Source organism: Stenella coeruleoalba, assembly GCF_951394435.1.
Source record: "Stenella coeruleoalba genome assembly, chromosome: 3".
NCBI classification, from domain to species: Eukaryota; Metazoa; Chordata; class Mammalia; order Artiodactyla; family Delphinidae; genus Stenella; species Stenella coeruleoalba.
Genome location: NC_137148.1, coordinates 78,076,562 through 78,103,738, shown reverse-complemented (window position 1 = coordinate 78,103,738; position 27,177 = coordinate 78,076,562). Strand labels below are relative to the sequence as shown.

The following is a 27,177-nucleotide window of genomic DNA, read 5'->3' as shown; positions in this document are numbered from 1 at the left end:
CTGTCCATTGGTGCAAGCAGGGTGTTAAAGTCCCCTACTATGACTGTGTTACTGTCGATTTCCCCTTTTATGGCTGTTAGCATTTGCCTTATGTATTGAGGTGCTCCTATGTTGGGTGCATAAATATTTACAATTGTTACATCATCTTCTTGGATTGATTCCTTGATCACTATGTAGTGTCCTTCTTTGTCTCTTGTAATGGTCTTTATTTTAAAGTCTATTTTGTCTGATATAAGAATGGCTACTCCAGCTTTCGATTTCCATTTGCATGGAATATCTTTTTCCATCCCCTCCCTTTCAGTCTGTATGTGTCCCTAGGTCTGAAGTGGGTCTCTTGTAGACAGCATATATACGAGTCTTGTTTTTGTATCCATTCAGCCAGTCTATGTCTTTTGGTGGGAGCATTTAATCCATTTACATTTAAGGTAATTATCGATATGTATGTTCCTATTCCCATTATCTTAACTGTTTTGGGTTTGTTTTTGTAGGTCTTTTCCTTCTTTTTTGTTTCCTGCCTAGAGAAGTTCCTTTAGCATTTGGTGTAAAGCTGGTTTGGTGGTGCTGAATTCTCTTAACTTTTGCTTGTCTGTAAAGGTTTTAATTTCTCTGTCGAATCTGAAAGAGATCCTTGCTGGGTAATCTTTGTTGTAGGTTTTTCCCTTTCATCACTTTAAATATGTCCTGCCACTCCCTTCCGGCTTGCAGAGTTTCTGCTGAAAGGTCAGCTGTTAACCTTATGGGCATTCCCTTGTATGTAATTTGTTGCTTTTCCCTTGCTGCTTTTAATATTTTTTCTTTGTATTTAGTGTTTGATAGATTGAGTAATATGTTTCTTGGCATGTTTCTCCTTGGATTTATCCTGTATGGGACTCTGCCCTTCCTGGACTTGATTATTTCCTTTCTCATGTTAGGGAAGTTTTCAACTATAATCTCTTTAAATATTTTCTCAGACTCTTTCTTTTTCTGTTCTTCTTCCAGCACCCCTATAAGTCAAATGTTAGTGCATTTACTGTTGTCCCAGAGGTCTCTGAGACTGTCCTCAATTCTTTTCATTCTTTTTTCTTTATTCTGCTCTGTGGTAGTTATTTCCCCTATTTTATCTTCCAGGTCACTTATCCGGTATTCTGCCTCAATTATTCTCCTCTTGATTCCTTCTAGAGAATTTTTAATTTTATTTTGTTGTTCATCATCGTTTGTTTTCTCTTTCATTCTTCTAGGTCCTTGTTAAACATCCTTGATTTTCTCCATTCTATTTCCAAGGTTTTGGCTCACCTTTAACTATCATTACTCTGAATTCTTTTTCAGGTAGACTGCCTATTTCCTCTTCATTTGTTAGGTCTGGTGGGTTTTTACCTTGCTCCTTCATCTGCTGCATATTTCTCTGTGTTCTCATTTTGTTTAACTTACTGTGTTTGGGGTCTCCTTTTTGTAGGCTGCAGGTTTGTAGTTCCTGTTGTTTTTAGTGTCTGCCCCCAGTGGGTGAGGTTGGTTCAGTGGCTTGCGTAAGGTTCCTCGTGGTGGGGACTGGTGCCTGTGCTCTGGTGGGTGGGGCTGGATCTTGTCTTTCTGGTGGGCAGGATCGTGTCCGGTGGTGTGTTTTGGGGTGTTGTGAACTTAGTATGATTTTAGGCAGCCTTTCTGCTAATGGGTGGGGTTGTGTTCCTGTCTTGCTAGTTGTTTGGCATGGGGTGTCCAGCACTGGAGTCCGCTGACAGTTGGGTGGGGCTGGGTCTTAGTGTTGAGACAGAGATCTCTGGGAGAACTCTCACCTATTGATATTACATTGGGCTGGGAGGTCTCTGGTGGTCCAATGTCCTGAACTCCCTTCTCCCACCTCAGAAGCTCAGGCCTGACACCACGCCAGAGCACCAAGACCCTGTCAGCCACACGGCATGTGAGGACACAGCAAGAAGACAGCTGTCTACAATCCAGGAAGAGAGCTCTCACTAAGAACCAAATTGGCCAGCACCTTGATTTTGGACTTTCAGCCTCCAGAACTCCAGAGGTTCTCCTCTGGATGTGCTGTCTCTCCCTTTCTGGGCATGTCCTCTAAATGCTCATTCTTGTTCTCAATAGAACCCGTTCTCTCCTGCATCATTAACTTTCCCTCTCTACTGTAACATTCCATTAACAAAAACTATGTATCAGTCCTTAGTTTAAACAAATAAGATCCCCTTCCTTTCCTTAACCCTGTGCCTCCTCCAATTATCACCCTATTTCTTGTTCCTCCTTTGAAGTAAACTCCTCAAAAGAGTTGTCTGCATTTGCCACCTCCATTTGCTCTGTTTCCATTTTCTCTTGAGCCATCTTCTGACCATCACTCCACTGAAAGTGGTTTTATCAAGGTCACTGGTGAATCTCATGGTGTCAAACCAATGTCAATTCTCAGGCTCACCTTTATCAACCTACTAGTAGCATTTGATATGAGTGATCACCCACTCCTCCTTGAAAGTCTTTCTGCACTTGGCCTTGGCATACCACTCTTGATTCCTCCCCTAACTAACCATCCCTTTCTGTCTCTTTTGTAGGATCCTCCTTATTTTCTCAAGGACTAAATTTTGGTGCCCCTGGCATTTAATCTTCAGACTTCTTTTCTTCTCTAAATTTCTTCCTAGATGATCTTCTCAATGCCAGGGGTTTTAAATGACCTGCAAATTTATATATCTAACCAGACTTCCCCTCAATTCCAGACTCATATCCAACTACACGCCTATTATCTCCACTTACGCACCTCAAACTTACTCAAAAATTGAGCTTTTTTTCCTTCTTGCCCCAAATCTACTCTTCCAATAATCTTCTCATTTCAGCAAATAACAACTCCATTTTTCCAACTGTTCAGGCAAAAATCTTAAAGTCGTCCTTGACTCCTCTCTTAATTCCACATCTAATCCATTAGTAAATTCTACTGGATTAACGTTTACCATATATTCTAAAACCAACCATTGCTCATTACTTTCAGTACTATCACCCTTGTCCATGCCACCAATATCTTGCCACTGGTCTATTACAACAACCTCCTAACTAGTCATCTTGATTCCATATGATATTGAAGGCTGATTTAAAAAAAAAAAATCATACTATGGTACTTCCCTCATCAAATGGCTTTTCATTCCACTTTGCAAAAAATCAAGGTCCTTACTACGTCCAATAAGATGATCTACAATGATGTGGCCCCTTATAATCCTTCTCACTTCATCTATTACTTTCCCCTGTGTTTATTCCACTCCAGACACGTTGGCTCCTTGCTGGTGCTTGAACCTGCCAACCAATCTTCATCTCAAGCTGTGTGGGTCCCCAAGACAAGTCCCAGGTATGATGACGTGTTAGGAGGACTCACAGGACTCAGTAGTCATATTCACCACTATGATTTATTACAGTGAAAGGACATGAAGCTAAATCAGCTAAGGGAAAAAGTTCATGGTGTGAACAAGTACAAGCTTCCAGGAGTCCTCTGCAGTGGAGTAAGACAGGATGCACTTAATTCTCCCAGGAACATGTTGTGACAACATGTATAAAATGTTGTCTATCAGGGAAGTTCATCAGAGACTCAGTACCTGGGATTTTTATTGGGGGCTAGTCATGGAAGTGTCCTCTGCCTAGCAAGTACCAAAACTCCAGACTCCCAGAAGGAAAACAGATGTTTAGCATAAACCACATTGTCTGTACAAACAGTGTGGGCACAGTGAGTCATTCTTATCAGGGAATGGTGGAATCTCTCCCCAAATCCAAGTTGCCAGATACCAGCCAAGAGCCAGCCTTACAATTATGCCTTTCTAATGATAGCAGTCTCAGGCCTACTACGTTAACTCATTTCTGCACACAAGCCCTATGCACTGGTTATTTCCTCTGCCTGGAACATTTTTCCCCCAGAAGTCCACATGCCTTGTTCCCTCACATCCTCCAGATGGTATTCAAATATCACCTTATCAGTGGTCTTCCCCAACCATCTTATATAAAACAGCATTTCCTTTGTCATTCTCATTTCCCTTACCACGCTTTATTTTCATGTTAGCACTAATCACCAAACAAAATATCTATTTATTTATTCATTTGTATTGTGTCTGTGTCTATCTCTGACCCCTGAAATAGAAGCTCCATGGTAAAAGTGACATAGGCCGCCTTATTTCCTGATGTATCCCCAGCACCTAGGACAATGTTAGGTAGATGGTTGGTACTTGTACGATTTGCTAAATGACTGAATTCTCACGAGGCAACCCGCATCAGAATTAGGCTTGCAGATCATGAAGATCAAATAGAACATGTCTGTCAAACACATTTCCCTAGTGACACTTACTACTTCTTGCACACAATAATGGTAAATTACCCAGTGTCCTATTTTTCTCTGTTATGTGGGATATTTGCCAGATTCCCAATTCTGAAATAAGTAGTTCCCATGCTGACAGGGATAAGGTATGCTGTGGAGACAACATGCTCAGAAGACACTGAATTCTGGGTTTGGAAGGTGGGGGTCAGAGGAAGAAAGAGCTCTGTAGCAAGAGATCCTGAAATAACTGTTCTATATAAGAAAAGAATTGCAAGTCGTAAAATTTTCTTTATTGGCAGGTCCAGTATGGGATTTAAAAATCACAACACATAGCAGTAGCTCTAATTGGAATACATTTAATATAGCCAATTGAACTCCTGATTTCCTCATTTATTAACAGTACTACCATTCTCCCTGCCAGTCAGGCTTGAACCTGGAACACATTTCTGCCTCCTTTTTTTTTTTTTTGCGGTACACGGGCCTCTCACCGCTGCGGCCTCTCCCGCCGCAGAACACAGGCTCCGGACGCGCAGGCCCAGCGGCCATGGCTCACAGGCCCAGCCACTCCGCGGCACGTGGGATCCTCTCAGACCGGGGCACGAACCCGCGGCCCCTGCATCGGCAGGCGGACTCCCAACCACTGCGCCACCAGGGAAGCCCTCTGCCTCCTTCTTTACCTGCTTTACCCCGTCGCTAAGTCCTTTAAGTACTTCCCTACACTCAGGGTTTTTTCACACCCATCATTTCCCTCCTACTCTCACTACCACTTCTAATTTTAAACTTTTACCATTTCATGCTTGTACTTCAGCAGCAATTTCCTGATTTTAGGTCTCTCTCCACTTAAATCTACTTTATAAACTGAAACAAATTAATTTTCCTAAACAGTCACTTGATCAAGCCATTCCTCTATTGAAAAATCTTTTAAAGCTTCCCACTGATTACAGAAAAAGTCCAGATTCCTGATGGCATTCAGGATCTTCTACAACTGAGCCCCAACCTACCTTTCTCATCTTTCCCCTACTCTACATGTGGCTTCCACTGCAAACATTTGATACCTAAACAAAATTTCCCTGCCCATTAGTATTCCTGACTTTTTCTTTGCAGACCTCATCATCCCACTCTTGCCCTATTCTACTGTTCCCATTCCTCTTTACCTATATTCGTCCTATTATTTAATTCATCTCAATTTCCATTTTCCTCCAAAAAATTTCTCTCCATAATCCCAGGCAAAAATACTCGGTACCATTCAATTAGCACGTACTACCTCTTACTGCTTCACAAGTACTTACCACCTAAACTTTGAGTTTCTTGATGACATGAACTCATATGTTCTGTATATCTTCCTCTCTGTCCAGGACAAGAATTCAATTTATTGATCTTAATCTGATAGCCAGACTAAGGAGGTCAACAAGCTATAACATTCAGCCCTCCCTCCCTACACAAATGTGAGTGGCACTGATATCCCTATCCTGTTCTCTTACAATGATCCTAATCAGGTTTCTCTGTTTCTGTTTTTGCTTCACCCCCAAACCTGGAGTCTATGTTTCTAATTCTACAACAAATCTTCAATTCTTAAAAATCTCCTTTTACTTACTTGTTTTGGCAATTCTGACTTTGGAACACACCTCAATCCTGAATAACACAGCCAAGGGCTTAGAACCTTCCCTGGACATATTCTACCTGCAAATCTGGACAATGATCCTACTTCAAAAAATACATTACTATAAGTTCTGGTTAACTACCCAAAATACTAGTTAGAGAACTTAAAACAAGAGACAGAGAAAGAAAGAAAAACCCATATAAAGTTAAGACCAAGATTTACATAGAAGCAAACCTCTTAAAGTTTAACAGCGTACCTGAAAATAACACCTATTTAATCTTTAAAATAATCTAAATCAAGCAGCTTGCTCACATATGAAATTAATTTGTAACCTACTCCAGGTACTTTTTGTGTATAGCAATACCTTAAAATAGGAAAGAGAATCAAACATTTCTTCAATCTGTTCTGAAGACTGAACAGATAATGATGATATTGGATGAGATGAATTCAAGGAATCTTTCTTCAGGGTTTTAAATCGAGCATCTAAGAAATCTTCATACTAGCAAAAAATGAAACAGATTAAGAAACCATGTATTAAAGACAGAGGCAAGTATAGTAATTATTTATATGAATTAGACTAATTACTGTTTAAGGTCATTATAAAAAATTAACTAGCTTCACTAAACGTCAGAAATAAGCTTTTGAAAATGTAGGAAGAATGTGACATTTATGCATACTCCTTAAATTTGAAAGTAGAATTATAACCTCCTGGCCCCATGGAAAACAGTGTTTCCTAAACAACAGTATAAGCTGAGAATTTATTACTAAAGCAACCAAATGCTAAATCCAGATATTCAAAATGAATATTTAAAAATGGCTAGTGTATATTTGTAAAATAAAATCTGAAATAAAAAAAATAGGAACTGTTCCTTAAGCTGATTTCTCATACATAATCCAGCTTTTCTGTTAAGATAATATACATTTCCCTTAACTAAGGTTCATTCGAAGTAAAATGTAACTCTTAAACAGCAAGAAGTCTGAGAGCTCAGTAGATGAGCTCCTCTAGAATGTATATTAGAAGTTTTTTAACATTCTGGGCACCACCAAGTGGTGAAACTGTGTATCTCTTTGCTTAATTAAGTAGCATACACAGAATTAGAATACCTTGCTTATTAATATTCTAGCTTAAAATGAGTTCATTTTACCACCTGAAATTTTTGAACAGGCCCTACATAAAAATTTCAAATTGAAAGCTCTAACAGTATTCTCTTTTTTTTTGATTTTTAATGGAGTATAGTTGATTTACAATGCTGTATTAGTTTCAGGTGTATAGTAAAGTGAATCAGTTACACACATACATATATCCACTCTTTTTTTTTTTTTAAATTCTTTTCCCACATAGGCCATTACAGAGAGTATTCCTTTTTTGAAGCAACCTTTGATCATATATTCAGGAAGTTTAATAGAAAGTCACAGAACTTTAGAGTTGAAAGGGGTCTTTATACTTTTCCACCTACTGCTTGAATTATTTGGCAATATCTGTCATATATGACCTAGTGTGTCAAAATATCTCTAATGATAAGAAACATCTCCAGAGAGTCTAAGAACATAGTAACAATATTATCATGCTCCCTGTAACAAAATGGTGTTCCATGTCTTTGTAAATATGGTTTGTACCTAAAAAGAGCAAATTATTTGTCTGTATCAACTTATGTATCACTGTTGTAAGAAAGATCACAGTGATAACAGAGAGACAGCATTGCTACAAAATGTCTTAATTTTTTTCTCTTTAATAACATAGGATAAAAAGTTTTGTTTTGCAAAAAGAGGCTTTTCAACTCTATCTAAATTCCTTCAAGCAGAAGGGCCACATCTATTAAAATAAAATGTAGCAAAGCAATTTAAAATGTTCATCTTAATGACAAAGTGTAAAATAATTTCACAAAATTTCAGCTTTCTGAAATACATCAGTAAATAAAAGCACAATTTTCACTGTCAAATCTCAAGTATAGAGATCAATAACAAGGGTCAATTTTATCATATCTTTCTAGAAACATTATCATTACTCCAAATGAATGGTAAATACATGTTGAATATGATTTGGCTATTTTTCCCTCTGGCATTCATAGCAGGCCTAACAAATAGTGTACTTACACTGGAGAGCTCTCCGAATATTTTTTCCAAAGAGAAATACTCCATGAAAGTAGCAAAACCTTCATTTAGCCATACATCGTTCCACCACTGCATTGTTACCAGATTACCAAACCACTGTGGAAAAAAACAAACTACTAACCAACTTTACACTCTCAAGAATTTTCTAATAATTGAATTGTCAGATTAATCACCTATAATCAGATTACAATTACTGAAAAATATACTTATTACAGTTAACACAAACTATATTCAAATTAAAGACTTGCAAATAAATGATATTTGTAATATAAATTTACTTTAAAAGTAGAATTGCATAAATTGTATAAATTCACTTTAAAAGTAAAATAAAAAATATAACATTTTACCTTAAATGAAACAGGCAAGAAAGACAATTAGCATATTTATCAATGTAACACACGTTATATGCTAGGTAAACAAAAAGGAGTCACCTCATTAAAAGTAAGATTTCCTAGATAATGAAATTCTACTTTCTAATGTCAAGTTAGTAATATTATTTTCCATTGTATTTACAATCATCATGACAACTAAAAAATAAATTTCTATGTGAGGGATGTTCCTATAGCCAGAGAGCCTGGACTGCAGGTTTCTCCTCAGTCACCCAAGTTGAGGGCAGTATTTACATAATTCAAAACAGAATTCAAATAACATTCTGTAAGAAATTTGGCATGCATACAAATAAATGAATCAGAAAGAACTTTAAATGGCTTTTTCCATGAGGTGGTAAGAAGAAGGAAAAAAAACGATACGAGACTCCCTTAAAAAAAATGCATCTCAAAATCCCTGAAATAAAGAATGGTAAATAAAGAGTGAAAGAAAGGGTGTGCAATTTAGTCAGTGTGGCCAAGGGCTTGTCTCGAGCCATCAGCAAAATGACAGGGTTACTAGGTACTGAAACAAAACAACTTTGAGAATTACAAAAGCATATTTTTCAAAGATATTATCTTAAAACCTGTTTCAGAGGAAGATGACTTGTAAGTCCTAAAGAAGAAGTAAATGAGAAACACTCCCCCAGGCGTGATGGCCGGACCCAGAAATAACAGACCTAGAGCAGATCCCCCCAAAAACAACTTGTCTACATGCCTAAAACTGTAACAGTAAATAAGCATACGCTTCATATGCCAGTATGTCATGAAGCCCTCACGAGGGCTGCAGGGTGGGCTACAGACTGTGTCTGAGGTAGGCTGTCCACTGCCAGAGCATGTCCCACTCTTCCTCCACATGCTCCCACCATCACAACACCCCCGTACCATACCCTACCCTGATGAACACCTCATTGAGGGCACAAGAGAGACAAGGTGTTGGGGAAGAAAGAGAGAGGTTCATGTACTCATATAATTTTCTTTCTTTTTCTCTATGTCATACAGAGTACCTTCCCTCTCCCGAATTAACTAAGAACCCAGTTTTAGCAGGAGACAAAACAATAAATCTAGTCCTGACAACTACAGTCCAAGAGTTGTAAGAAGAAGAGTACAACTCAGGGAAAAGGTTTCTTCCCCACCAAGTTATGAAAAGTAAGAGAGATAATGGATGTGAAAATGCTTTATAAACTGTAAAACCCTATACAAAACATTAAATAGCATTTTTATCCGAAAATTAAGTTTGTTTGAAAAGCATCATATTATTATGAAAGAAGGCAATACTATAATAAAAAGCTGAATTATTATTAGCATCTAAATGTATTCTAAAACTCTAGGATATGAAACAGACCACAGGTGTGAGATATAACAGCCTTGGCTGCTGATACCTGATGGGCCAGCTCATGAGCGATGATTTTAGTAACCAGCTTTTTATCCACCACTGAAGAAGTATTATTATCATACAGAAGTGTCTCTTCTCGGAAGGTGAGCAAACCCCAATTTTCCATTGCTCCTGCTTCAAAGTCAGGAATAGCCACCAAATCTGGACATAACAAGAAAGAAGTTATCGACTTTACCCCATCTATGGCACTCCCTAATTAAATCAAAATATTTTACCCATTGGTCTATCACTGAATCAGAAGGCAGTGAATTCATTTATACTCCTAAGGAAATGAACCTTCCTAGCCCTGTATGCTCATCACCTACCTGTCAGTTGAGGAAGACCTGACCAACCCCCTGTATAGTCACTGTTGCTCTGTCCCTGAGCAAGAGAAGATACCTAATTCCTTCACAGTGAAGAAGTTCCCAGAGCAAGGAGGACAAGAGGCAGGGCCAACGTTCTTCTAGCTAAAACCAGCTCCATGCTGAACAGCACTGAAATGCTCTTGCTTTCCTGAGCTCTCATTACTCCTATTATTATTTGAATTAGGAATTTCTTAGAAAATTAGAACTAGTCAAACTCCAGACTAAGTCCTAAGCAAATCCCCACTTACACAGCACCTCTGAAATAGTCCCATAAACTTCTAAGTGTTTTAAGCTCCACTTTCAGATACATCCATGGAATCTAAATAATCTTAACAAATACAAACAATTTTGAAGGCAAACAGTTAACAGTGTTTCTTGGTTTTCCTTTAAAATAACTTCGGCAAAAGTTCTTCCGAAAAAAACATTTGCAACATAAATCTAGGTTATAATGATAATGAAAATCAGAGGCACTGTTTGATTCTTACCCAGTTTCTTTAGTGGGTATTGAATTTCAAAGTAGTTTTGATAAAACTCAAGAAGCTTCACAGTTGTTTCCAAGGCATGGTGAACTTGACCAATCTTTTCTGGGACAGCATATACAGAAACCTAAAAGGTAACAGGTATGATGTAAAGACAGGTACAATTAAAATGGCATGATATTCAGGTGAACACTGTCAAGATTAGCATACCTGAGAACTACATAAAGATATATGACATTTTTCAGGACAGCAACTCTCGCTTATAGTTCTTTTAACCCCTATAGGATTTAGCAAGTCATTTCCATACATACAACAATGTTAAAAAAAAAAAAGCAATCAGTAAGTTTAAAGTTAACATGATATCCAAAATAAACTATTTTATATCATATAGCAATTTATAAGCATCTGCCTGTTTAATTTTATGATACTCTTCTCTTCCTCTCCATTACCTACAATGGCCCTTCCCTGTCTATGAGCTATCAAACTGTGAATTATTTGAAGGCCAAAACTAAGTTTTCATCTTTTCAGCACCTATCACAGTGCCTGGCATCGAGCAGGCATTCAATACAGAGAAGTCACAGCTTACAAGGGAGTTAGTTCTAACATAAACACCTAAGATAGAAATGTTGAAATTACCCTGGGGAAACCTATTAGAGACCAACACATTCTCTTTCAGCAAGTATGGCACAGCCAGTTTTTCTTGGAAGCCTTGGAACTGCTTCCTTTTTTTTTTTCCTGCAGTTGTTGGCTTGTTTTTAAGGAACATGTTGTATCAAAAACAACCATACCCAGCAGAGTGAAACACTCAGTGAGTGGCACACGGTAACTAAAACCAGGTAAGCGGATACTGGGATTCATGCCCACACTGCCCAATCACTTCAGGGAGCATGCTCCAGGGAAGATGCAGCTGCCCACATTACTTAAATTGTTATTCTTTCTCTCTTTTTCTGATTAAGTGCATAAGTTAAACACATATGATGTAACTAACTATACATGTCTTATCAGTAAGTATCAAAGGCAAAATTTAAGCAGTTACATTAAAAGCAACAGGTTTTAAAAAGCAATATTTATTGTTTTTCAATTGACTGAAAGAAAAAATCCCTCTGTACTCAACTTGGGAAAGTAGGATATGGACAAGACACAGCAGAAGATAAAAACCTCAAAATAAAGATCCCAACAGGTGGGAAATAGAGACCTATTGAATAATTCACCATTTGAAAAAATACATTGGTGAACTCTAACCCCAAATTATTTTTGGTCTTTCATTAAAGCACTGAAAAACAGTCAACAATTTCTCAGAGGTCATAATTTCAGCTTTAATTGTCTTTACGTGGGGCCTTAGTCTATAGAACATATGCATTAATCACAAAAACATGGAGGTAACATGGCATTAAAAATTAAATATAAAGAAAAAATTTTAAGTAAACAAACAACAAAATTAGATGCACAAGCTCTGTAGTGAGACTGCCAGGTTCAAATCTCTGCTAGTTGTGTGAACTTAGTTAGCCTCAATCTCCTTATCTATAAAATGGTGATAAAAGTAGCTCCTATCCTCACAGGGTTGCTGTCAGGATTAAATGAACTAATATGTATAGAACTTAGAATAGTGCCTGACACAAAAGAAGTGTTCAATAAATAGTAGTTATTATCATTACTACAAATAGAATCCCATCAGAAATGGGGTAAAATATGTATGAGGAGAGCATTTGTGGCAACAGTGACAGGAACAATGAAGTGTTAGGAGTTCAGTTAGCCCATATACAATATGTTACTTTCTAAAGTAACTATGGAAGAAATTTAATATCACATCATGTGGCCAAGTGTACTTCACCAGCCCAGCACTCGAACATCTGCAGCCCTTGGTACAGGACTGTGACCACAGCTTATTGAATTCAGTCACCACCTGCCAAAGGACCATGCACACTTCCTGCATCATTCTCCCTGTGAAAGTGTTAGCACACAAGCACACACAACAAAGTCTGACATATTCTTCGTAAATCTAACTACCATTATAAATGACTGTACCAAGATCACTTGGAATTTGAGACCAGTCTTTATTATTTCTGCCTGCTCTTTCCACAGATACATATTTTATGTTCCAGTCAATGTAACCATCTAGAAGATGTTGTCCTAATAGAAACACCACCCATATACTCCAGGTTCCTCCTCAAACATCCTTCTCCCAAACACACCATTTGGCCACTCCCATCACTATGTGTGAAAGCATCTTTCATTAGATGAAAAGTAAAGGGAGAAAAAAGAAGTTCACATGGAACTGAAATCTGACCAAAGGATCCACTGAGTCCCATTTCTGGAATACAATGACTAGGAAGAAAGGTAGTTTGGCATTTTCTCTTTCCTTCTACTTCTCTTCCTTTAAAATATGTGCTGTGATTTCTCACTAGAGATGAATTGTCAGGTCATTACATTATTATCATGCTTGTTTTAAGAGCAACAGAAGCAGTAAGAAATAAACAAAGAAAGCAATCTAGTTCAACAAAGAAGTTTTGACCAGCACCCTGCACTTGGTAAGAGCACTCTAAACACTGTTAAATGCAAGTCAACTGGTGCTCAGGCCTTACAACTTAAAACTTTTCCTACAACATCTCTTGCTAAGACTGAGAGATTTATAAAAGACACAAAAAAGTCTCCTAGTCAGCTCTCAGAGAAAAGAGTTAAGACTGAGGAACAGCAGATTTGTTAGGTGTAACTTACTCTGCTCCTTAATTTAATAAGAAGCAAAAACTAGATAAAAGCAAAACCAGAACCAAACCTCATCCCCCCCAGAGAACAACAATACAGCCTGCAAGATTTATGAAGACAGAAAATATTGGAATCTTCCAATACTAAGTTTCCTGAAAAACACCAGCTTTCCTAAACAGACAGCTGAACATACAAAAAGCATAAATTCCTTAAAAAAAAAAAAAAACCCCAAAACAAAAAAACCTCACCAGAATCAAGTCTATCCAGAATAATTGATTACATGGGACTTGAGACTTCAGGAGAATGATATAAATTAAGTATAATGTCCCTAGTTGGTGGAAGGGTACTTGAGGAAATGTTGTTTGTGGAGCTAAGTCATGTTCCTGACTAAATAAGAATAAATTAAAATTATAACTTCACATGGATAATAGTGTTGAAGGTTCTGTTTGGATGTTAAACAGACATGATGTCCACATCTGACTAACCACCAATGGATTCTGATTCTATAAATTAGACCTGTCTATGGTAAAAACGAAATCAGGTAATGGCAACAACAAAATAAAAACCTCAAGACAAACTGATAAAGTGTATTTCAAAACTAGCCTAGAATTTTCTAGGTAATTCTGGCATTCCTGAAGGCAGAGAGAGGTTTAAGGAACATTGAATAATGGACAGAAATGATAAAACAAATGTTCTCTCTTTTTTTAGGTCTTTGACAACATAGTAATCTTTATCACTGAACAGGCCACGTTTAATAATCCACAGTCAACTTTGACATTTTCAGTTGTTTACTATGACTGACATAAGTAAAGCCCTACTGCCTTATTCCTGAATCTTGTGAAATAGGCCTAATGTCAAATATTACAAAATAGAACATATCCTAGAGATTACATTTTAGTGGAACAAAAATCCTTTATTAGACTCTATGTCTGAATTTCTGATCACCATACCTACAGAAATCACGTCATTTGTTGTAAGAAGCAGTATATTGTGGTAGACAGTGAATTCTGACTATCATTTACTGGCTATGTAATCTAGGTCAATTACTTAACCTCTCTGGTACACTGTTTCTTCATTAGCAATATGAGGCTAATGCCTTCCTCTCATTTGGTTTATAAAATAAAAAGATGTTTATAAATGAGAGCTCAAGACAACTGCCTGCACAGAGTATAACTCCACACATGCTAGAGTCTCCCCCATTTCCTAATAAAAAGAGAAAGTTAATAAAACAGTTGTTTATTTGTAATTTTTTCAAAACACATTTACTACTGGGTAGCATTAAAAATGATAAAAGTTATTTATATTTATATATACAAGGGAGTTTACATACATACAAGGGAGTTTCTCTGTGTGTGTATTACTATCTGCCAGGTACCGAAGATTTTACAGGAATTTAAAAAACTTAATCCTTGAGAGAGCAGGCTAATATAGACAATATAGTATTAGAGTTGTGGAAGGTGAGGTTTAGAGAATTACAGAGCAGTCTGCCCAAGGGCACATAGGTAGAAAGCTGTATAGGAGAGATCTGAACCGAGGTAGATGCCAGAGTCCATGTTTAACCATGTTGCTTCCTAATACATGTAAATAAAAAGCAAAAAAAGTCACTTGAAACTCCTCTCTCTCTTTCAATCTCTCTCTCTTTCCAGTTGACCCTTGAACAATGACGGGGTTGGGGCAACAACCCTTGGAGCAGTTGAAAATCTGAGTATAACTTATAGTCAGTCTTCTGCATCTAAGGATTCAAACTATGGATCGTGTAGTACTGCAGTATGTACTATTGAAAAAAATCTGCAATAAGTGGACTTGTGCAGTTCAAACTCGTGTTCTTCAAGGGTCAACTGTTGTGGACAAAAAATATATATATATATGTTATACATATATGTTATATGTTTTATATATATGTTATATATAAGATATATATATATATAAAATATATGAGGTATATATCTGAGCAGTGAATAATTCAGCCTGACTAGATGAAAGAATTCCATTGGAGCAACTGGAAATATTACCGAATTTATGAGGGCCTTGAATATCACAGAATTATGAGTTTGAATGTAATCCTACAGGCAGTAAGAAGCCAGCATAGCTGTTGAAAGAAAGAGAGAGGGAGGGAGGGAGGGGGAGAGAAAGAGAGGGAAAATAAAAAGCCAAGACTACATACATTTTGAGATACAATAAAAAGTGCTGGGGATTTTATATCAAAGAGTGTGATAAGAACTACAACAGAGATGTAACTAAAGTGCTATGAAATATCAGAGAGGGAATGATTAATCCCAGCTGGGGAAAGAACGAAAAGTTTCAAGGAGAGGGTGGTACTCAGGTGGCTCTTGAAGAAGCAACCTGACTTAAGATTGAACCTTTTAGGTTTTATCAAGGCTGCAACATCTGCATCAAGGGCTAAATTTGGGGTGCAAAACTTGAAGAGAGATTAATTGAATTTTTTTCAGAATTAAACCAGTCTTAAAATCCTTTCGAAAGGACTCCGAAAAACTCTTTGGTTTAGACTTGCCCAAAACTCTTTTAAACCCAAAGGTGAGTAAATGATATTGAGCACTTACTCAATGTAGTCCACGTTACCCTTGAACATGAACAGGTCTCCATCCTTTGAGCATGAAGTCATATGGCAGTGTTATTGCTGATGAAGAGCCAGATAATCCTTACCTCACCCCTTCTCTCTAAGAGTTAATGGAGTAGACATGATAATCTTTTCTAACAGAAGGAGTATGCCCCTTTTAATTAGCAAATAATAAGATCCAAATACAATGTGATTAAAATAAAGTTCTTTGGTCTGGAAAGGAAGCCCAAATCCAAGTGAATGTGTTCAAAGGGTAGAAAACATACCCTGGTGGGGATCAAAAATATGAAAAAAAAATTAAAGAATTCCATCATATTTCTATCATGAAAAATAATCATTTTTAGCTTTAAAAGACCCTTTTCTCCTATGTTGTTAGTATGTGAAGATATTAGCTTTTTAAGGTCTTTACAGTGAAATTAAGGCATAAAATCCAATCAAACAATCATTTACAGAAGATTCAAACGACGAAGAAAAGCAGAGGAGCCTAATTAGAACAAAGGTCAATCTTGACAAATTACAGACATAGCAGACATTTAAACAATCTTCTCTCTTTAAGATGAAGAAAATTCAATCAGGACTTGCTTTTTCAAAAGGTGCATTCAAATGACTTTTACAACTTGGAGTTTTTCTTCTAACTAAATTTTTATGCTATCTTTTAAGTCTGCACAATGTTCTAGATTTGCTGCTGTCCAATAAAATTTTCTGCATTGATGGAAATATTCAATATCTTTGATATCCAATAAGGTAGCCACTAGCCACAAGAATGCTAGAAATGTGGCTACTGAGACTAAGGAAGTGAATTTTAAATTTAATTAATTTTTGCAGCTTTAATGATATAATTAACATATATTATGTAAATTTAAGGTATACAACACGTTCATTAGATACACTTATATATTGTGAAATGCTTACCACAGTAGCACGAGTTAACACTTCCATCACTTCACATAACTACCATTTCTTTTGCATGGTGAGAACATTTAAGCAACTTTCTTTGCAACTTTCAAATATATAATACAGTGTTAACTATAATCACCATGCTGTACATTAGCTCCCCAGAACTTATTTATAACTGGAAGTTTGGACCCTTTGACCAACATCTCCCCATCTCCCCCACCCCTCAGGCCCTGGCAACCACGAGTCCACTGTTTCCATGAGTTCAGTTCTAGATTCCACACGTAAGTGAGGTCATATAGTCTTTGTCTGTCTGACTTATTTCACTTAGCATAATGCCCTCAAGGTCCATATATGTTGTCCCAAATGGCAAGATTTCCTTCTTTCTTTCTCATGGCTGAATAACACTCCATTGTGTGTGTGTGTGTGTGTGTGTGTGTGTGTGTGTATGTATACACACATACACAGACATCTTCTTTATCCATTCATCCACACTTAAGTTATTATTATGAATAATAATATTATTATTGTTAGTAATGCTGCAACAAACATGGAAGTGCAGACCTCTTTAAGATCCTGATTTGATATATATCCTGTGGATATATACCCAGAAGTGGGATTGCTGGATCATATGATGGTACTATTTTTAATTTTTTGAGGAACCCTCATATTGTTTTCCACAGTGGCTACACCAATTTACATTCCACTAATAGCGCACAAAGGTTCCCTTTTCTCCACATTCTCACCAACACTTATTACTTATGTCTTTTTGATGGCAGTCATTCTAACAGGTGTGAGGTGGTATCTCACTGAGGTTTTGATTTGCATTTTCCTTCTGATTAGTGATATTGAGCACCTTTTGATGTATCTGTTGGTCATCTGCACGTCTTCTTTGGAAAAATGTCTATTCAGTTCCTCTGCCCTTTTTTAACCAGATTGTTTGGTTTTTTGCCACTGAGTTGTATGAGTTCCTTATATATTTTGAATATTAATCTCTTATCAGATATTTGATATGTTCTTCCATTCCACAGGTTACCTTTTAATTTTGTTGGCTGTTTCTTTTGCAGTGCAGAAATTTTTAGTTTGAGGTTCTCCTACTTGTTGATTTTGGCTTTTGTTGCATGTGCTTTGGTGTCATATACAAAAAATTGTTGCCAAGACCCATGTCAAAGAGCTTTTTCTCTATGTTTTCTTCTAGGAGTTTTATACTTTCAAATCCTACATTTAAGTCTTTAATCCATTTCCAGTTAATTTTTGTGAGTGGTGAAAGATAAGGGTCCAATTTCATTCTTCTGCATGTGATGATCCAGTTTTCCCAGCACCATTTATTGAAAAGACTACCCTTTCCCCACTGAGTATTCTTGGCTCCCTTGTCATATATTAGTTGACCATTTTTGCAGAGTTTATTCTTGGGGTCTTGATTCTTTTCTATTGGTCTGTGTCTACTTTTATGCCAGTACCACACTCTTTGATTACTATGCATATGATTTTGATTACTTTATCTCTGTAGTATAGTTTGAAATCAAGGAAGTATGATACCTCCAACTCTGTTCTTTTTTTCTCAAGATTGCTCTAGCTATTCGAGGTCTCTGTGGTTCCATACAAATTTTAGGATTATTTTTTTCTATTTCTGTGAAAAATGCCATTAGAATTGTTGCATTGAATCTATAGATTTTTTTTTTTTTTAACGCTTGGTAGAATTCACCAGAGAAACTGATCTGATCCTGGGCTTTTCTTTGTTGGGATGTTTTTGATTATTAATTCAATCTTTCTTTATATTACTGATCTGTTCAGATTTTTTTATGTCTTCATGATTTAGTCTTGGTAGATTGTATGTTCCTAGGAGTTTATACATTTCTTCTAGGTTATCCAATTTCTTGGCCTATAGTTATTCACAGTAGGCTCTTATGATCCTTTGTACTTCTGTGGTATCAGCTGTAATGTCTCCTTTCATTTCTGATTTTGAGTCTTCTTTTTTCACTAGTTAGTCTAGCTAAAGGTTTGTCAATTTCATTTACCTTTCTAAAAATCCAGCTCTTCGTTTTGTTGATCTTTTCTACTCTCTTTCTGGTATCTATTTCATTTATCTGCTCTGATCTTTGCTTATTTCCTTCCTTCTGCTAACTTCGGACTCAGTTTGTTATTCTTCTTCTAGTTCCTTGAGGTGTAAAGTTAGGTTGTTTATTTGAGATCTTTCTTTTTTCTTAATGTAGGCATTTATCACTCTAAAGTTCCCTCCTAGAACTGCTTTTGATACATCCCATAGAATGCATATACCACATTATACTATTAGAACATTCTGAATTTTACTATATAAATACCTTTTCCAGTGTGTTGTACATTTTCATGTTTTCATGTTACTAGCTAGTGTCCTTTCAATTCAGCTGGAAGCACTCCTTTCAGCAATTCTTGTAAGGCAGGTCTAGGGGTAAGGGGCTCTCTCAGCTTTTTTTTCTTGTATGGAAAAGTCTTTCTCACTCCTTCATTTCTGAGGACAACTTTGCTGGATAAAGTATTTTTGGTTGGCAGTTTTTTCCTTTCAGCACTCTGAATATATCATTTGCTTCTCTTGTGTTCTAAGGTTTCTTCTCAGAAATCCACTGATAGATTTATGGTAGTTCCCTTATAAGTTATAAGCTTCTTTTCTTTTGCTGCTTTTAAGATTCTCTTTGACTTCTGACCATTTTATTATAACGTGTCTTGGAGAAGACCTCTTTAAGCTGAGTGTGTTTGGTAACCTATGAGTTTCATGAACTTGGATATCCAAATTTCTCCCCAGATTTGCTAAGTTCTCAGCAATTATTTTTTTAAGTAAGCTTTCTGCCCCCTGTTCGCTATGTTCTCCTTCTGAAACTCCAATAATTCACAAATTGTTTCTTCTGGTGGTGTTCCACAAATCATGTAGGCTTTCGTCACATCTTTTTCATCCTTTTTTCCTTTGTTCTTCCCTGACCAGATAATATAAAATTTCCTGTCTTCTAACTCGCAAATTCTTTTTCTTGCTTGATCCATTCTGCTGCTGATGGTCTGTATTGCATTTTTCATTTCATTCACTGTATTTTTCAGACCCAGATTTTCTGTTTGGTTCTTTTTTTTTTTTTTATGATTTCTATGTCTCCGTTAAACATCTCATTTTGTTCATGTACTGTTTCTTGATTTAATTAAATTGTCTTTCTGTGTTTTCATATTATACAGCACAGTTCTAGAGGCTTTCTTATACATATATTGTCTTACTGAAATTCTCTGATAAAAGTAAAATTTAAAGGAACTTAAAAATTATTGATTTTTTTGGTATTCAAATAATAACAGTAAATAACAACTAAGTAAAAAGTAACACTGCTGGTATAAAATGTCAGAGTTGTGAACCAAAAGATTGTTTTCCTTCATAAAGCAGTTACCAGATATCATGAAAGGATTCCTCTCAACCTCCTGTGAATACAGGTTTTCAAGACAATTACCACAACAACATACATACCAGGGTTCCATTTATGTCCTGACTCAGATTCTTCAACTCCCCCACAACGAAAGCAACCAGGTAAGTGCTCATCTTCACACTCTCAGAAAACTCATCCTGAACAAGTCCATCTTCCATAATGACTGATGACTTCTACAAGCAATGGGGAAAATGACAGTTCTGTAACTGTGAGAATAAATGACAGTGACATATAAACTGGGAAACTGAAGACTCAAATAGGAAATAAGTAGTGAAGATGCTGGCATATTTTAATCTCTCAGCACAAGTTTCCAAACAACACGGCCCTCAGTCTCAGTCTGTTCTACCATCCTTCATCATGAGGACATACTGAGTACAGTAAAAATCCTTAAGAAGTTCCTAGTCTCAAACAATGGCTTTAAATAAATGTAAGTTAGAAACAGTAAGTAGCAGTGGCTCTGTTTCTCCCCTTTAAAACACCATCAAAACCAAAAATCCTTCCTTATGACCTAGGAGTACTCCATTCTACTGCTACAAATATGTTCGCACAAGAATGAGCTACAGCTGGTTAATCCCACCAAATGATCTGAAATGGCTTCGTAAAGGACCGTGCTGATGACCACAAGAAGGCTTAGTGGGATTAAAGGTGATAAGTCACTAGAGAAGTCTGCAGTACACACAAGATGAGGGAAGGCGGGTAACCTTCCAGGATTTTCCAACCATGAATTTAAAATATATTTTGGGTTACTAGGCAAGTAAGCATTTGACCTCTCTTAGAGAAAGATTAAGGTGAAGAGTACAGCTAAGAGTAGAGCTGCTGAAGTGACGTCCTTCTTGAAGGACAGACCATGTCCTCTCCTTGACTCAAGGGCTGACTCATAGTCTGCGAGATGTGGCTGCTCCTCCCCGCCAGTCACATGGCTTCTGAGAGGTTGTTATCAGCTGCACACAGCTCTCAGGTGTAACAAAAGGACCCCCCCCCCCAAGTTCTGTTCAGCATAAAAACAGTTCTGCCTGATTTCACCCCCACTACTTCCAGGCAGAGCCCACAGCCAAGAAAGATGTCCATGTTCTTGTTGTTCAATCTCCATGTTACCTTCTCGATTTCTCAGTAACTAGTAAAACACCAAGGTCAATCATGATTCAACACTACCAAATATCACTGTTTAGAATAGCAAATTCACCACGTCTTTGAAAATATCACTGTGCTCGTTAGTAGCAGTTCACAGTATTAATTTTTGCAGAACTTTAGTACAATAGCACAGACTTCACATTTCCTGCCCATGCCTTACACATCCAGTCTTTCTCTTTCCTCAAGTGCTTCTCAGGCTGACTTTCCAATTGATTCCAATACATATTTTACTTTTATTTAAGCACTTTAAGAAAGAATAAGAATGTATATGATTTTAATCATTCTCAACAGTATGGCAAAGAAGAATTCAAGTATTCAAAACAAAGAGACCCACTCAAAGATTTTACATTCAAGGAATAGAACAGTACCTTAGGCATATTTGATAAAGCAGTGTATTGCTCATCTCTTATGATCCTGATGATAAATGTGGCTTTAAATGCTGGTTCATCAAAACAAGGAAAAGCAGATCTTGCTGCCAAGGGTTCAAACTGAGTTGCTGCAAAGTACCTAAAACAAATGCAAATCCATCCAATAGTTATTGAGTACCTACTATTCAAGGCACCTTGCCAAGTTCTAGGGATACTAAGATAAATATCATACAAGCCCAGATATTAAAGGATTCTCAATCAACTGGGAGAGGCAGAGGTGATACAGTAGAAAGTTACCAGGCTGCGAATCACATCCTAATAGTGCGAACAAAGCAGTGGAAACAAAGGGTAGGAAAAAAAATCTGCCTAGCGGTAGAGACACTGTAAGGAAACTGGTGACAAAATATGAAGAGGACCTTTAAAAATGAGGAATATTTGAAAAGGTAGAGAAAGGAAGACAGTGCAGCCTAGAAAGAGTAGGAAGCACAAGGAAGGAATGAGCAGTGCATATTCAGGGACTGGGGGTGGGTGTCCAACGTGGCTGGAGATGAAGCCACAAAGATAGGCTACAGCTGGCCACTGAGGTCTTAAAAAGGTTTCTGATGAAAGATCACTATAAAAGATTGTCATCCATTGCCATTATTCTCTGTACAGACGATGGCTTCATAACACTAAACCTCAAACTCACAACCTGCACTTTCATGAGGACTGAAAAAACTAGGTGTCCTATAGTATGCTGGTGTTCTTTACTCTCTTCAAAAACGAATCAAAGATTTTCCTCCTCTCCTACAGCAACAACACTTGAGAATTTAACTATAAGTCTTCAATTAAAGGTTGGGAGAAAAGCATAAGAAGAGGAGAAATGCAGATTCTTAGTTAAGCAGAGGAATGAAATAGATCTGCATTTGGGAAATCATAAAACATGGTCATAAGGAATCAGGACAAGTGTGGCCCTGGTGTGCACATATCAGCTACCAGTCAATATGGTACAGAGATAACCACCACTGTGGACATGATTGCCTCGCTTGCTTAGGACTTAGTCCACCTAGAGGGGTGGGGTAGGGAGGGTGGGAGGGAGACACAAGAGGGAGGGGATATGGGGATGTATGTATACGTACAGCTGATTCACTTTGTTACACAGCAGCAACTAACACAACAATGTAAAGCAATTATACTCCAATAAAGATGTTAAAAAAAAAAAAAAGGCAAGTAGAAAAGAGTGTAAGATTTAGAGTCAGAAGACCCAAACTCTGCAACTTACCAGCCATATGACTTCAGCAAATCAGTGATCTACATCTCATTTCCTTATTTGTTAAACTAGGGTCAAGGTAGGATCCCCTACCAAACATTTAGGGTTTTTGCTAGAATCGAATAAGACTATTCATAGTAACAACCACTTGTATGCCATAAATTCCTACACAGAGGTCTATTATAAATGCTGGATAGTCATAACTCTTCCTTCACGCTTAGAATTACTGTGCTTCTGTCCTAGTAGGATTTGCCCAAATAACTGTTTGTTAGGGTAAACTGCAAGAACGACAGCAATCAACATATGTGAAACAATTTAAAAGTATGTTTCGAACATTCCATTTCTTCACGCAACTCCCAAATTCTTACCCAGTTAACTGAAGATTTTGGAGGAAGGCCACAGGGGACCAAGGTATAAAGTTTGATGACATCCTTACTATTCATATGAGAGTCTACTTGGACCATCATTTTGGATAAAAACTGGATTATAATGTTCTAAGACAAATAAGATCTTAAATTATTATTAAAAGAGATGCAATAAGAACTATCTTACATAGAAGCCCCTTTGAAAAGGCTGCTGCTTGATGATACTTATAAGCTATTCTATCTAAGCTGAATACCTCAAAGCTTGTTCTTTCATTAGTGACTGCATTTGCCTTCAGAAATACTAGTTGCAGTTTGAGCATCACCTCCAGGAGCACTGAAGACAGTTATGAATTAGCTGAGGGTCAGTAAGAGAATTCTAAGCACTGGTGGTAACAATGGGTAAAGAGGTGAAAACTAAGGAAGCTGGTGCACCACAGTGGTTAAGAATGTGGTCTTTGTAGTTAAAATGACTTTGGGTTTGAGTTCCCCTCTGCTACTTGCTAGCCATAAGATGCTGAATGAATTACTTCATGTGGCTCTGCTTCCTCATCTGTAAAGTGAATAAAATATAATTTCCACCTCTTAGTGAGTTTGACAAGATAAAAGACTAAACATATAAAATGCTTGCAACAGTTTCTAGCACTTCAGTTCTCAAGTAAATATGGGCTGCCATTACTACTGGAACTCAGGAAAGTGCACATGAAGTTCATTAAGGCAGGTGAGGGCTGTGAGAGAAAAAAAAAAAAAAAGGCCCAGATCTTGAAAGAAATTGAACTAAATCTTGTTAAAAATGAGGAACTGCTGAAGGATCATAAACCAAAGACCAACATGGTCAGATCTGTACTTCTAGAAATAGTCTGGCAGCAGTGTGGAAGATGGGGGAAAGAGGAGGGGGAAAGCTGTAATAAGATTAGAGGTCAGGGGTTCAGTTAAGAAGATGACTCAAGACTTTGAGAAAAAGACACTGAGAGATTGAAGAACAAAGAAATAAAACACATCTCCAGCCTAAATTCCTTTGCTAGTTTTTTAGTATCAGTTTGTTATCTAGAACCTTAAATCTATGGTCAACAACTTCTAGATTTAACTGCAAGGTTACTGACCATCTCCACTTCTTAGATGACACAGGTAAAGTTCCTTTACCACAAGCAGTGTCAGTACATTTGACATTTACACTTACTTTGATTTTCCAATCAATAGGAAATATATCCCTTAATTACTTTATCTACTTGTTTTGAATTACAGTTTTCAGGCCTCTTGAAAGGTATAAATACTTTATTACTTTATCTACTTGTTTTGAATTAGTTTTCAGACCTCTTGAAAGGTATAAATAATCTTCTAAACTTCTGTCTTGCATCAAGATATACAATCATGTGGGGTATCCATTTTATGGAACCAGGTAGGTTAATGGATGTATATATTTTTTGTAATAGCAGAGTTTCACAAATTTTAAAGTACTATTTAAAAAAAAATACTCTATTTCGTAATTTTAAGAATGTCTTCCCATAGTATGAGTGTGTTTCGTGTTTGGTAATTGCAATCATTGTTGCTTTTGTTGTGGTCATCCATTTACAATGTTTGGTGTCAGTTTATTTATCTCCCGTAAAAATAAAATACAGTGTGTATGTGTGAGAAAAAAAAAAAAAAAAGAATGTCTTCCATTTTTCTAGCATTTTCCACAACTCAATCCAGCCCACAGCAAAAGGGTCAACAAGTAACCCTGTCCAAAACCACCTCACTCTGCCACACAACATTGACTCTTCCCATTATATACAGGCAGGCCCAAGAGGATCCGAGGGCAATAATCTGATTGGAAGAGATGACTAGGGTATTTGTCGTAAAGGTCTGATTGCATACTAAGAACACTGTTTTTATGTATATCCTATAATTCCTAGAGATGATGGAGATTATAGAAGGAGAAGTAAAGCCTAGAAGCCCCAAGCTACCCCTGCAATTATAAATTTGCTTTTCATGTCAGATCTCATGGCAAGAGCCAGCATGCCATTTATTTTAAAAGTATTACGTTAAGGGGAAAGAGAAAAATTACTTATCTGAATAGGACTATAGATCTTGCTTTGTCTCTTTCTCTAGTTAAGAAGGATCAAAAAACTTAAGACAGATTTAAAATATTCATTTCTATTTTTCTCAGTATACCAACATACATTAGCCAAATGGACCTCAATGGTAATTCACATACCGGTTTGCAAAGGAACATGAGAGAATGCTCCAATGCACTAAGCAGATCTGACAAGGACTTTGCACACGTAAGAGAAGTGACATTACTGCTACTTAAGAATAGTCTGTATGCAACTGTGCACTGCATCTTTCCAGAAATTCAAACTACATCTATGAATACTAAGATTAAAGAACAAAATATATGGTTTAAATGGGGAGCTGAATAATTTTATGTTTTAAGTCGCTTTTTTAAAATGAATCTCTCCAAGATTTCTTTTTTTTTACTTTTCCATCAGAAATCCAAAATAGAATGGCATTAAAAAAACAAAAACCAGCAAAGATTAAGGATACTAAAAATTACATATATAAGTATACAACACTTCTTCATGCTTTCTTTCTCCATCTCAGTAAGCACCTCCTAAAAGTTCCACACAATAGGAAACTAAGACTGAAAGAATAACCTGTGTTCTTCTATATCTGGTTCACATGGAGACCTTGAAGGTGATAGAAAACTACATTCATCTTATAAGATACGAAAAGCTCAAGATAACTTAAGTGTTTGTGATAGAGAATGTAACTGATATAATCCTTGTCCATCTCCTTCCGTCAGCATGCCCCCAGCCCCACCGTGACATATCATATATATGATACATACTCAAGGCTTTGACTAAGAGAGAAAGAGTATACTCTTCCAAATCACCATTCTACTATTTTTCACCTAACCTCTTAAATTAAAAAAAAAAAAAAAATTGCAGTTAATGTCTCTAGTGTGGGCAACGGGATCCATATTGCAGAAGTCATCAGAGAGCAAAGAAGCAGAATCGTTTAAGAGGGCTACATACTTTTTCTCATTACTTTCATCTGTGTAGGAGATGCCATAAAACCCATAGTAAGAACTAGATATATTTGCCGAATACTCTATCTTCAAGGTATAATTGTGCCCTTCAAGAAGGGCCTCGGGGGCAACAATGGCGATTTGTTCATGAAATGGATATTCCAGGACATCGACTTGCTTTTCTTGGCTTGAAACTGCTGACATAAAGGTCACTCTTGAAATATTATGGCCTGTGCTGTGAAGAACTATGTTCCATGTGGCCTGAAGAGCCTGAAGTGAAATCGTCACAGAGCCCCTGAATGTCATCGAGGTTAGGTTTGGGTGTAGGTTAAGTTCATAGCGTACTGGCATAATGGCAGTGGGAAGCCTGATTTGTGCCCATGGAAACAACTTCCCATTAGTTGCAATTGGCTGAATTAATCCCATTGATTGGTTTTTTTTGTGGCAGCCTTCTTTAGTAAAGGTACATCTGGGCAGTAGATAAATCACCATGATTACAGAAACAGCAACCACAATGACAAAAGCACAGACCACCATGGTCCTCGCAGACGGTACTGAACAAGTCCCATCTGAGCTCTGCCTGTAGCCGGCTGCACTGTTTCGAAGGCCCGAGCTCCTGTTCATGAAGGACATGCCCAGCAGCTTTGCGGACGACTCATAATCCTCTTCGTCCTCATCCATCTCATGCTCACCAAGACCCCGCACCAGCAGTCGTGAACCCCGGGGCTCATATTCCACCTCATCAGGCTCTAGAGGATGTAAACAAGGTTCTTTGGCTAAATCCACCACATCTGGTTCTTCCTCAAACATGCTGTTTTCAATCATATTCCTGGGGAGCTGAAGCCGATCTAAAAAAACCAAAACATAAGGACCAGGCACAGAGTTAGG

At 37.2% G+C, this 27,177-nt stretch overlaps 1 protein-coding gene across 2 annotated transcripts in view; it reads right to left on the bottom strand.

Annotated features, from left to right (window-relative positions):
* Positions 1-27,177, bottom strand: part of LNPEP (leucyl and cystinyl aminopeptidase) — a 102,003-nt gene that overhangs the window by 32,913 nt on the left and 41,913 nt on the right. For both annotated transcript variants that reach the window (XR_013827831.1, XM_079918576.1), the window contains exons 2-8: positions 26,297-27,137; positions 21,669-21,807; positions 20,211-20,342; positions 10,567-10,687; positions 9,724-9,878; positions 7,959-8,072; positions 6,229-6,363 (exon numbers count right to left, since the gene is read on the bottom strand). Coding sequence is in view for 1 of the 2 variants with exons in the window: in XM_079918576.1 (XP_079774702.1) it covers positions 6,229-6,363; positions 7,959-8,072; positions 9,724-9,878; positions 10,567-10,687; positions 20,211-20,342; positions 21,669-21,807; positions 26,297-27,137 (1,637 nt within the window). In the remaining variant the exon portion in view is untranslated. The remainder of the gene's footprint in view (positions 1-6,228; positions 6,364-7,958; positions 8,073-9,723; positions 9,879-10,566; positions 10,688-20,210; positions 20,343-21,668; positions 21,808-26,296; positions 27,138-27,177) is intronic.